A 12,131-nucleotide genomic window follows, 5' to 3' on the forward strand; every position below is an offset into this window, starting at 1 on the left:
GTGTACTCAAACTGCCCATGCGGGTGACAAATGCTGTCTTTGGAATATCTTCCTCCCGAATCCTCATCTGATAATAGCCAGATCGAAGATCGATCTTGGAGAAGTACTTGGCACCAGCTGATCTAGTAGATCATCAATCCTCGACAGGGGGTACTTATTCTTGATGGTGACAGAATTCAAGTTGCGGTAATCAATGCACATTCTCATCGAACCATCCTTTTTCTTGACAAATAGGACAGGAGATCCCCAGGGTGAGGCACTTGGCCAAATGAATCCCTTCTCTAGCAGCTCATCAATTTGCTTCTTCAGCTCTGCTAGTTCATCGACTGACATGCGATACGGCCGCTTTGCAATGGGACCCGTACCAGGCATAAGGTCGATAATGAACTCCACATCACGGTTAGGTGGCTGTTGGGTATTCTTAACATCATTACCAAAAGTAGACAGTTTTCTAATTCTAGTAACGGTGCCAAAAATGCCAAACCTATCCCTCATACCACTTAAGCCAAGTTGTCATCCCTAGCATGACATGAGAGACGCGGTATTGAAATATGCAATTGCTCTTCTAAATAAATAATGAATGGGATCTGCAAGCGCACAGATTAATACCGATGTAGCATTTTAACCGGGAAGTATTCCAGGTATCGTTATTTATATTTTTACCACTGGGAAGGGATTAACAATCATCAATATTGATTATAGAATAGAATATGAGATTGAGTATCTATCATTGCATGTATAATTGAGAACATTTATCTAACTCTTTCATACAGGGGTAAGTGTCACATAAAAGATATATGAAGTAATGAATAGTGACAAAGATAATTAGTCTGATCATAACTTAGCCACATAATAAATATGATAAGCACCTCAATTAGATATTCTAGAAAGTCATTAGCATGGTATTAGAACGAACTACAAGAATATTTCCTAAGTTATTCTCAACTATATAGTCTAGCATTATCATAATTAGTGCAAGCATACTTAGCAATTATTGTGAGACAAGACTACGCCCATGCATAGTGATATTAGCAAGGTAAATGAGAAACATAGCAATCACTCCCCTGTAATAATATTGCTCTGCCAGCCCAATACACGATAGGGGGACTATATAAGAATCAATGAAGCTGTCACTATCACGAACTACCCCACGATCTGGCATATAGGGTACAATCCCAGATAAATACGGTATAAGCACCACGCCTACACAATATCTATCATTTACCCATGGATCCGATGGATAAACGTTATACGATCCTAAGCATGTATATAGATCCAATCTAACTAAGCCAAGTACATAACTATGATAAACTAAGAACAATATAATCTTGAATATAAACAAGTAGAGCAAAGTCATAAGCAATATATTGAAGTAGAACAAAGTCATATTCATAATATTGAAGAACAAAGATAATTAGAAAGCAATTAGAAGCACAATTAGAGAATTACCAAGAATCCTCTTGACAGATCCAGAAACCAATCGAAGATTGACTCCTTCTAGTTCTAATCCTATGTAGCTATGCTAATCTAGATGTCTAATTGATGTGGTGGCTCTAATCTTGATCAGGGGCTTCTTCTCCCTTGAGGAATAATGAATTAGGGTTGAGTGGCTCTCTCCTCCAGGGGCCAGGGGGTCTGGTTTTATAGTCCCTTCAAGTGGATATGGGCCGTTGGATCAAACCGACATTGATTGAACGGTTATCCTTGATCCTTTAGGTCGGTGGAGATCTCCCGAGAAACAGAGTCCTGATTGGACTCCGACAGAGGGCGGGCGCCCAGGGCAGGAGGGCGGGCGCCCTGCCTCTGGCCCCTCTCGGCCTCCGCTTCCTTCCCGTGGCTTCTGGAGTCTTCTAGATGTAAGATAATTGCGCGGCACGTTAATATCTCTACGTAATCCCGACATGTGGGCCTTTCTTCCGTATTTCCCGATAACCCCCTGCAGAAATAGACAAACACCAAAACTCGTGGAATTCTGTCAGACAAAACCCTAAGTCTAGATGTTGATTTCATTTAGATCCTTTTCTTTGTTTATTTGATAATTAAATTTGATACTTAAAGACCGTCAACAGTGGCATACCAGGTAACTCCTCTGTAAATACCTTAGCATAGTCTCTAACCACCGGTACATCATCAATAGTTTTCTCCTTGGGCTGGGATTCTTCCTGAGCCTTGAGGGCGCACAGGAGTGTGACAGACTTTTCTTGACTGGGTCTACACTCGGCTTTTTGTGGGTTGGTGGGGTGGTGCACTTGGACACATCTAGGGGAACATGATATCACTCCTTTGTGTTTGGTTAGCCAATCCATGCCTAGGATAACATCTAAACCATCGGAGGGTGGCAGGGTATGATCGGCTTCAAAGGTTACTCCCTCAATGCTAAGTTTCACTCCCTTACATATGTGGGTGCTTCTCATCTCTCCTAGGGGTGATGTGGTAATTATGGGTTCTAGGCGAGGGGTAAAAGGTATGTTATGCTCTCGTGCAAATTTGGATGATATGTATGAACTTGTAGCTCCAGTATCAAAAAGAACAGATGCTGTAATGCCATTAACCAGGAACGTATCGTACACCACATCCAGTGCAGCATGGGCCTCCTCAGCTGTGATGTGGTTGAGGCGACCACGAGAAGCAGACCCTCTGTATGGAGTCTTCTGTGCAGTAGAGGCAGTGGCCTTCGGAGGACACTGAGCAACCTTGTGACCAGGCTGGCCACAGTTGAAGCAGGTGAAAGGCGCGCCGCCTGCTGAGGCTGGTGCGGGGGCCTTCCAGTTGCTCGTACTTAGTGCAGCACAGGCAGGAGTAGAGTCATCAGTCTTGCAGCGAGGCTGCTCTGAGCGGTCAAGAGAGTAGCGGTCCCTGGAGTGATCTCCGGAGTAGCGGTCACGTGAACGGTCACGGGGGTGACGGTCACGTGAACAGTCGCGGGAGTAGCGATCACGTGAAGATCGGGAGTAATCTAAAGAGTGTGTCCTGCCTCTCCTCCCAGATCCGGAGGCATCATCCTTGGAGTAGCGGGGGTGTCCAGATGACGACCCATCACGGTGGAACCTCTTCTGATCTCTGCCACGGTGAGAGAACTCAAATCTGCGCTTCTCCCTTCTGCTTTCCTCATTAGCTTCAATCTGATCCTTCTCAATCTGTATGCTGCGGTCGATCAGATCGCGGATGCTGCGGCTCTTGGCTCCTCCCAATGCAACCTTGATCTTGGGGTTCAGTCCTTTTCTATAATGATGGGTCTTCTCTTTCTCGGAGGCCACCACAGCAGGGGGTGCATAGCGAAGGAGGGTGGTGAAGCGAGTAGTGTTCTCGTGTACAGTGTCATCCTTCTACCGGAGGTTGCGGAACTCATCCTCCTTGCTGTACAGGACTCCCTCTGGAATGTGATACTCGGTGAAGGCCTCAACAAACTCATCCCAAGTGATATGCTCGGGGTCCTCGTGTGCATCTGAGTAGCTGTCCCACCAAGAGCGAGCTGCTCTAGTGAGCTGGTGGGCTGCAATCCCGACGCACTCCTCGTCGGTGCAGGTGGTGAGGTCCAGCTTCTTCTCGATCTCTCTCAGCCAGTCATGTGCTGCCAGGGGCTCCAGGTCGGTGCCGTCGAAGGTGGGCGGCCTGAGCTTCAGAAATCCCTCCAGCTTGCGCTGGAAATCATCAGGTCGTCCACCACCACCATTGCGGCGGTTCATGCTGTCGACCAGGGCGGCCATCAGCTGCGTCTGCTGAGCCATCACCTCAGCCAGATTAGGTGGAGGCGGCAGTGGAGGGTCGTTGCGGTCGTTGTTGTCGTTGCCACCGTGTGCGCCATCAGGAGCCTCGTTCCCGCCATTTTGAGCAACCTCAACTGGGGGAGTCTGCTCGTGGCCATCTCCCTCATTGCAGCCACTGCGGTTGTCATCTCGACCACCGTGACCACCACTGCGCTGACGAGCACGGCAGTTGTCAACACGCCCAAGACTAGGCGTAGGGGTCGGGGAGCGGCGCTGCAGGCGGTGAGAACGACGCATCGACATCTGTGACATGGCAAACAGGGGGGGTTAATGTGTGAGGCATAGGTCATAAAACTTATAACTGAGTTAATTGCTTAAGATTCAATAATTAATAAATGATTTCAACAAATTAAATAAGTTAATTAATCTATCCTACACTCATATAAATAAGAAGCAATAAAATCCAATAAAATTTTGGTAAGACCCAAGCACTCATTACATTGGTTTTATTACAGGGCGACTTCTCCTGTAGCTACACTAGGAGAATCGCGAGAAGCGTTCTATGCGTAGGTATGTAGTAATGGTAGGCTTGCTATTTTCCATTTTGTCCACTGTGGTGCTCGTGATCGGGACATGTTCTTGAAATTACTCCAGGGCCCAAGAACATGATCAGCAGGTCAGTGGAAGGGGTAAGCCATGCACAAGTTGTGCAGGGTCGGTAATATAACCGAAGAGAGAGTTGGCTTGTCCTGTTCTAACGTCCAATCCTAAGGGCTTCGTCCTCGGGTCAAGTACGGCTTTGATACCAACTGAAACGACTTGATTTTCCACGAAGGGGAAAATCCACATAGTCGAAGTGTAAAATGACCATTTAAATCAAATTACCCAATTCCAGTTGATACATCATCCATACATCGTACAAAAGCATTAAGAATAGAGAGTATTACATTATTACATTGCCACATGGCGGAAGCAAAATCTAAATTATCAGCCGGAACAGCTCGATAGATGCGGAAGGCAGAAACTCCATCGACTTGAGCGAAGGCACGAATCCCCTAGTCGCTATATCCCTCGAAATCATAAGAACCTGTATGCCAAAGTATCAGTACGATTTGTACTGGCCACTCCCACCCTATGCGCTTGCTTTGTGGAATTGGATGCAAATAAGGTAAATTGAAGAGGCCTAAATGGGGCTCTAGTTTTCCTATGCAATAGTAATCAATTTTTAAATATAGTAATAGTCCAGTTTTAACACAACCCAAACCCATACAGCATCCATCACCCTCCATTCCATACCATCCCAAACCATCCCATATCCATCTCCATCACCAACACCAACATAACCCACACTCAGGCCGGAAGTATCTCTCGGGGAAGGTAGAACACTCCTCTTTCTAGTCTAGAGAAGCAGAACACAGGAAAGGTCCATAGCCGAAAAGACAGCATATGTATCGATCGATCAACCATACAGTCTGCAGAGGTTTTACTAATCCACAAGATCTTCCTTCATTGCTGGCCGTCACCAACTAGGCTGATTTCGGGCGCCTGCCAGCCTAGGACAATGCCACTCTACCTCTCAACCCTGGAACACCCCGCGTGGAGTGGCTGAAACTGTGAAGTCATGTCCCCTGTCCCGAACTGGGAGCCATGATCGTCTCGGGAGGGTGTGAGACCAACCCTGCCCGTACCTCCCTAACACATCCTCGCCTAGTAGTAGTGGCATCACCCTACTCGGTGGTTCGGCTGTCTCCCCCCCATGGGAAGCGAGTGGAAAGTAAGGATTCCCTTGATCCGGTTACTAGCACTGCCAGTCCTTAAGTTTGACCAAGCTAGAATATCTTCATCAGGGTTTCCATTTAACGTGCCACCACAGCACCTCCACCCGAAGCACCTCCCGCCGGAGACTTATACCGGGTTCACCTCACATACATCTCCCCACATAATTACCCGCCACAGGTATATCCAACAGGAATGTCCAGTTCATTCCACGGCATGACTCGCCCCACTGGCTCGTCGTAGATCCCAGCCTGGTCGACTCAACCCTCACCCTTCACACACCCAAGACACACGCCACGACCACCGCACATCCTCACCATAAGCCTCAGATCCAACACGATCACTCGGCTCGACTTCCCAAGCCCAACCATCCCCTTAGGTTCACCATCGGCGTCACATCATCGATATAAAGCCGAGAATATAAATATAGTAGAAATATAATAAAGGCGCGTGTCTAATCTATCAGCGGGTGAGCAGGGTAAAACAAGGTAGGGTACAAGAATAGTAAATCTACTATGCACCCTATAACAGCAGTTATATTCAACAGAAATATAAAGCACTAGCAAGTCTAATATTTGCAATGCGTAATGGGATCTACGAAAATGGGTGGGATGTGGCACCTTCGGAGTAGTCATTGCCTAACTCCTCCCGATACTCACGGTCCTCGTCAGTCCGATCGTCCTCCGACTCTGCAGCGCAATTATTGGTCGCGGAAGCGACCCCTATAGATGAGCACAAAGAACGAATAACAGTGAAAAGATCGAAATGCACACAATCAGTATATCATTAAGTGGAAATTTATTTCATATAAATTTCAATATTTTTTTGTGTAATTTTCGGAGTTCGAAAGATCGGAATATGAATTTTCTTATGATTTTAGCAATTATTTAATGTATTAAATAAATCCCTGAAAATTAGTTGTTGCGAAGGCAGTGTGTCATAGCGCTAAGGTGTAGGTCTCATCGAGACGAATTTAACGCAAGTTGGATCACTCAAATTGGAGTCAAATTGAATTAGTTATGGATTTATAAAGTTTAATTCATTTACATAAATGAAAAGCAATGATTTAGTATATTAATCAAAACCTCAAAATTAACTACTGAGAAGTTGGTGGGCTATTATTCTATTGCGTAGATCTTGTCGAGACGAACCCAACGTAATTTGGATCACTCAATTCGGACTTAAAAATGAGAGAGTTATGATTTAACAAAGTTTTCTTAATTTAAATAAAAGAAAAACATTTTCCTTTCCTCCCCGAGCGCGTGGGCCGAATTGGAACAAGGCCCGCTGGCCCTTTTTTTTCTCTGCGCAGCGGGTGAGTGCCCGGATGGGCCGGACAGGCTCGGCCCAAGTGGCCATTTTCCCTTTTCCAGCGCGCGCGAGCTGGGCCGAATCGGGGGGGGGGGGGCAAGGCCCGCTTGCCCTTTTCCCTTGCTGGCGGCCGTGCGGGGCGAGGTAGGACGCGGCGACGCGGGCGCTCGGTGCGCGTGTGCGCCGGCGTTGCGCGGCGGTGCGCAACGACGGCGGCGTCCGGCGCGTGCGGCGTGGCGCGTGGGGTGCGCGTGGTGGCGCGGCACGCGTGGGGGCGCGGCGGTGGCGCGCGGCGGCAAGACACGACGCGGCGCGGCGTGCGCAGAGGCGGTGCGTGCGCGAGGCTCGCCGGCGGCGGTCTAGGAGAAGATGAAGGGGCGACTGGAGTGCTCACCGTGTGTCGCGTCGTTGACGTAGGCCTCCGGTGCGGCGTACGGTTGACGGGGAGGCCAGAGTGGAGGGGCGTCGCGGTGCGTGGCTCGTCGGACGGCGGCGCGCACGGCCCTCATCGACGAGTTGCGGTGGCAGAGAGTGGTGACGCAGGTGCGAGGTGTGGCATCGTGGGAACTCTTTATGGGGCTCGGGGATGCACTCCCGTGGGTGGCCTTGGTTTGCAGCAGCGGAACGGGTCGCGTGGGGGAGCGAGGCGTGCGGGCTTCGCGCGTGTGCGGGTCGCGCGCGTCGCGGAGTTTGGCGGTGCGCAGGCGTGCGCGGGCGTGCGCGCTGCGCGGCGTGCGAGCGGGTCACGCGGCGCGAGCGCGTGCGTGCGGACGACTCGGCCGAGCAGAGCGCGTGGCGGACGCGGTCTTGCGGCGGGCGCATGGTGCGCGCTGCGCGGCGTCGTGGGGAGCGGGAAGCGGGGCTTGCGCGGCGATGCGCGTTGCTCGGGGGAGGCGGCCGGGCGTGCGTGTGTGGAGGAGCACGTGGGATCGCTGGCAGGGGCGCGCTGCGCTGCGACCGATTCGGTCGAAGCAGAGGAGGTGGAGGAGGGGGATTGAGCTGACAGCCGGGGCCCACGTGCAGTGAGTGAGAGAGAGAGAGAAGGGTGAGCTGGGCCGCTCGGCTGGGAATGTGGGCCGGCTCAGCAGGGAAAAGGATGGAGGGGAGTTGGGCCGGCCATTGCCGCGGCTGGGCTTCAAGGAGAAAGAGAGGGAAGAGTGAGGGGGAGGCAGAGCAGGCCGTCGGCTGGGCCGAAATGGGAATCAGCAGAGCTTCTCCTTCTTTCTATTTATTTCCTTCTCCTCTCCTCTATTCTATTTGCTTTTCTATTTTATTTTCTCTTCCTTCTTTTACCTAATTAAGTTTAGGTATGTAATTAGGAATCATTTCAGATTTAATATTTATTTGTTAGTTGTCAAGTATTCATTTATTATTACTCTTTCATTATTATTCCTATTTGCCCTTCCTAATCTATATTCCTTTTTACTTAATCAAACCTTAGGTAGGTTTAATAATTTTAGTGTTAAGTATGATTACTATTAAGCCATGTATCATTATATTAAACAATTAGTTGTTTAAGCAATTTAATAATAATTGAACAACAATAAAAAGTCCAAATAAAAATCCAAATCACCAATATGAGATATAATGCAATAAGTAAATATGCATGCAATGACAAACCTAGGGTGAACAATATAACAAAAATAAATGCAATGTGGTGAGGCTTGCTACATGTCACTCATCAAACATGGGGCATTTTTAGAAAAAAATTTGTAGCTGGGATTTTTGTGTTGGGAAATTCTAGGGTTATTACAGTGGTGCTGCTCACCGGCGTCCGGCCGTCTCCGGCCGATAGAGCACGAATGGAGGGGTGCTTAGGTTTCGCGGGAGCACGGCGACCACAACGCGCAAACAAACGAAGAGAAAGGGGGTCGGAAAGGGAAGATTCGCGCGGACCGAGAGCTCGCCGGAGCTCTGGCCATGTCGCGGCGGTCAAATCTCACCTAATACCTTGACGCGGACGGCCAAGAGCGTGTGCACGAGGGGTGGGTTTAATCGAGCGCGGGTGACCGGAGTTGGGAGCTAGGCTTCGGCGCCAATGGCGCACGGCGGAGCGCCGCCGCGGCCGCTGCTGCTGATCGCACGGGGAGGAAGAAGAGAGAGAGGAGCGGGGGACAGAATGGCGCATCGGGGCGCGGGGTGCCGTCCCGACCGGGCTAAGCCGGTCGGCCGCGGCGCGTCCACGGCGCCGGCGTACGGCCGCCACGTGGCCGGCGCCGGGTGGAGCGAGGCGGGCGCCGCGCGCGGGAGAGAGAGGGGAGGGGAAGCGGGCCGCGCTGTCTGGTTGGGCCGAAAGGGAGGCGGGTCGGCCCAGCAGCGCATGTCCCCTTTTCTTTTTTTTGAATTTCTTTTCTCCAAAAAGTTTGAATAAGACTTTTGATGCTTTTACAAATCTTTTTAGGGGTTGGAGTGAAAAGAAGAATTGCTCCTCATAAAACTCCCTACAACTTTGCTTTAATAGGTGAAGTCAAATTTCAAATATAAATTGAATCACAGATTAAAACTAGTTCTAGGTTTTCAAATAAATTCATTTTAGGGATTTTTGTATAAATTCCATTTCTCAATTCCTATAGCTCCAAAAATTTCACAAAATTACTCTTAATTCTTCTAACACATATTTCAATCTAATTTGGGCACTTCAAGAAATTTAGAAGCAAGCATAATATTTTTAACCTATTTGACTCACATAAAAATAAAGCACATAAAATCATACTTGAATTATTATTGTGCTCATGAGATGTGATGCTTATGCCATGCTTGATGAGAATGCTTATGAATGAGTTTATGAGACTAAGTGCATGCTTAACACCTAGGGTGTTACAACACTTCCCCCTTAGGGAAATCTCGTCCCGAGATTTGGGTTACTAACCATTTCTTATGAAATTTTGGATAAACTGTTTTTAGGTAATCCTCGGTTTCCCAGGTGGCATCCCTATCATCATGATGACTCCACACCACCTTATATGTTTTGACAACTCTGTTCCGGGTTACCCGCTCCTTGGCATCCACGATACCCACTGGTTGCTCCTTATACTCTAAGTCTGCCTTTATCTTGATTCCTCGGGGTTCGATCCTCTGCTTCGGTACATTCAAACACTTCCGTAGTTGGGACACATGGAATACTAGAAAGATTGAACTCAACTCTTCAGGTAATTGAATCTTGTAGGCCATGGGGCCTTTCTTTCTAGTATCTGGTACGGTCCCACATATCTGGGTGCAAGCTTGGTTCGAACCCGGAAACGCTGAACTCTCTTCATTGGCGTTGTAACACTCCTAGTTTTAGCTTGCATGTTAACCATGAGCATTGCATCAACATAAGCATCATCATGCTCATTCATAAGCATCCATCATGATCACATGCAATCCCATGTATACCATGTGTGAGTAGATTGCTTGTGTGACTTGAATTGAGTGACTGTAAGGGGTAGCCAATGCAAACAATTGTACATTGTCTTCCAAATTACTTTAATCATGTTTAGAACATCATTTTGAACCAAGTTCATGTTGATGGTTTTGTCCAAAAACACCCCTAAGTCATGGTTAACCTTAGAATGACCTTTTGACCCCCTAGACCTCTTTTCAAAGATGTTTTATGAAACTGGTGTTAGAAACCTTGCATGTCCTTGACACCTGAAACAAAGTTGTAGAGAATTTCATAAGCTACAAAAGTTATGTTGATGACTTTTTATGAAAAAGCTTGGAACACTTCCAAAATTCACTCACAAGCCAAAAATCAAGGCTGATTTCACACTTAGCAAAATTTGGCTAAGTCTGGAATCACACAGTTTCGATAGGGTGATTGGGAGCTTTGTAGTTTGAAATCCAGACCGAGTAGGCTTTGATCTTGTAATCAAAGTTGTAGAACTCGTGTAGCTCTGTCCAGAGGATCAAATCCCAGCCAAAACCATCGAGTGAGCTGAGAGTAAAACGTCGATGAACTTCGGGATTCAGTCACTGGCCATGGTGACTGAATCGCCCGATTCAGTTTGGACAGAAACCGTCCACGGCCGCGTGTCCGGCCACCTGTCGACCGTACGTCGACGGCGACCCCGCCTGTCAGCCCCGACGTCGTCCACAAGACGCCACGCACCGAGTGGACGCCTCAGACGCGCCCTCCACTCGCTCAGCGCCTTCCATTTCGCTCCGCCGTCGCCTCGGTGAGCTCCGCCGCGTTTCGGCGAGCTTCTCCGGCCGTTTCACCGCGCCTCCGGCCAAGCCAACCCACCCAGAGCTCCGCCTCGACGTCCTCTACCTCGACGTCACCTCCTTGGCCACGGTCGAGCACGGGTAAGGCGGCATTGCCGAGCTCCGAGCAGTTCTCCCTCGCCGGAGTTCCGCCCGAGCTCACCGGCAACGTGGCCAGGCCTCTCTGCTCCACCATTTTCCTTCATTCTTGTTCCTATCGCTTCCCCTTGGTTCACTGATGCTCGGCGTGAACCTCTACCGCGTCGCCATTGCCTGGATCCGCCGGCGTAACGCCGCGCAGCGCCACCGCTCCGCTATTTCCGACGGCGAGCACCTTAGGGTCTAGTAGAGCGCGGGTAAAGTAGGTCAACAGAGTTGCCTTGATGAGAGGAACACGTAGATGCCCTTAGATCCGGCTGAGACCTCATCGTCGTTGAGCTTCGCCGGCGACGAGCTTCTCCCTTGTCACTGTCTCACTGACGCGCGGGTCCCGGGTGTCAACCTCTATCTCACCCCCCCTCTGGTTCACTGTTTTGCAGAGCCAATGCTATTTTTGTAAAATTCATATCTTGAGTTGTGTAGATCCAAATGAAGTGATTTCAATTTTGCTAGGTTCCATTAGGAGTCTAGTTTTTAATAAAAATATGAAACATGCCATGTTGTTGCAGAAATAAATAGATATAATTTAATCTTGGATTTTTAGTGGGTAATTATATCTTGAAATCTATTGATCTGCTGGCCATGCAAATTTAGGGTGCTGTTACTTATGTTATGAATAGGCTGTGAAAAATTTAACATGATTTTTGGAAGCCTGGTTGAGGAGTTAAAAATAATTCTTGCTTAAATAGGAGTTTCTTGTGATATTTTTAATAAATAAGTTATAGCTCCTTTTGTGATGAAACTTGCTGAGTGTTGTGCTTATGTGTAGACAAAGCTAGGAAAAATCTGAAATCTGTTGTTTGACACTTTTTGATGAGGTTTCACATTTATGCCTTGCATGCCTATACTAACTTGTTATTTTTATACCTCACAATATGTATGTGCAAGTGTCCTGAAAATTTTATAGTGATCTTATATTAGCATAAGTAGCTTTCTATAATTTTCATAGGATTTTTGGAACAGTTGAAATGCATGTTCATTAAATAACCTTAA

The 12,131-nt window shown here is 48.2% G+C and overlaps 1 protein-coding gene across 1 annotated transcript; it reads left to right on the plus strand.

Annotated features, from left to right (window-relative positions):
- On the plus strand, positions 5,464–7,792 carry LOC110433693. The gene is made up of 2 exons (XM_021456206.1): positions 5,464–5,663; positions 6,943–7,792. Exons 1-2 carry the CDS (start codon positions 5,464–5,466, stop codon positions 7,790–7,792), a joined length of 1,050 nt encoding a protein of 349 aa, XP_021311881.1.

The sequence above is a fragment of the Sorghum bicolor genome, chromosome 3 (genome assembly GCF_000003195.3).
Source record: "Sorghum bicolor cultivar BTx623 chromosome 3, Sorghum_bicolor_NCBIv3, whole genome shotgun sequence".
NCBI lineage: Eukaryota > Viridiplantae > Streptophyta > Magnoliopsida > Poales > Poaceae > Sorghum > Sorghum bicolor.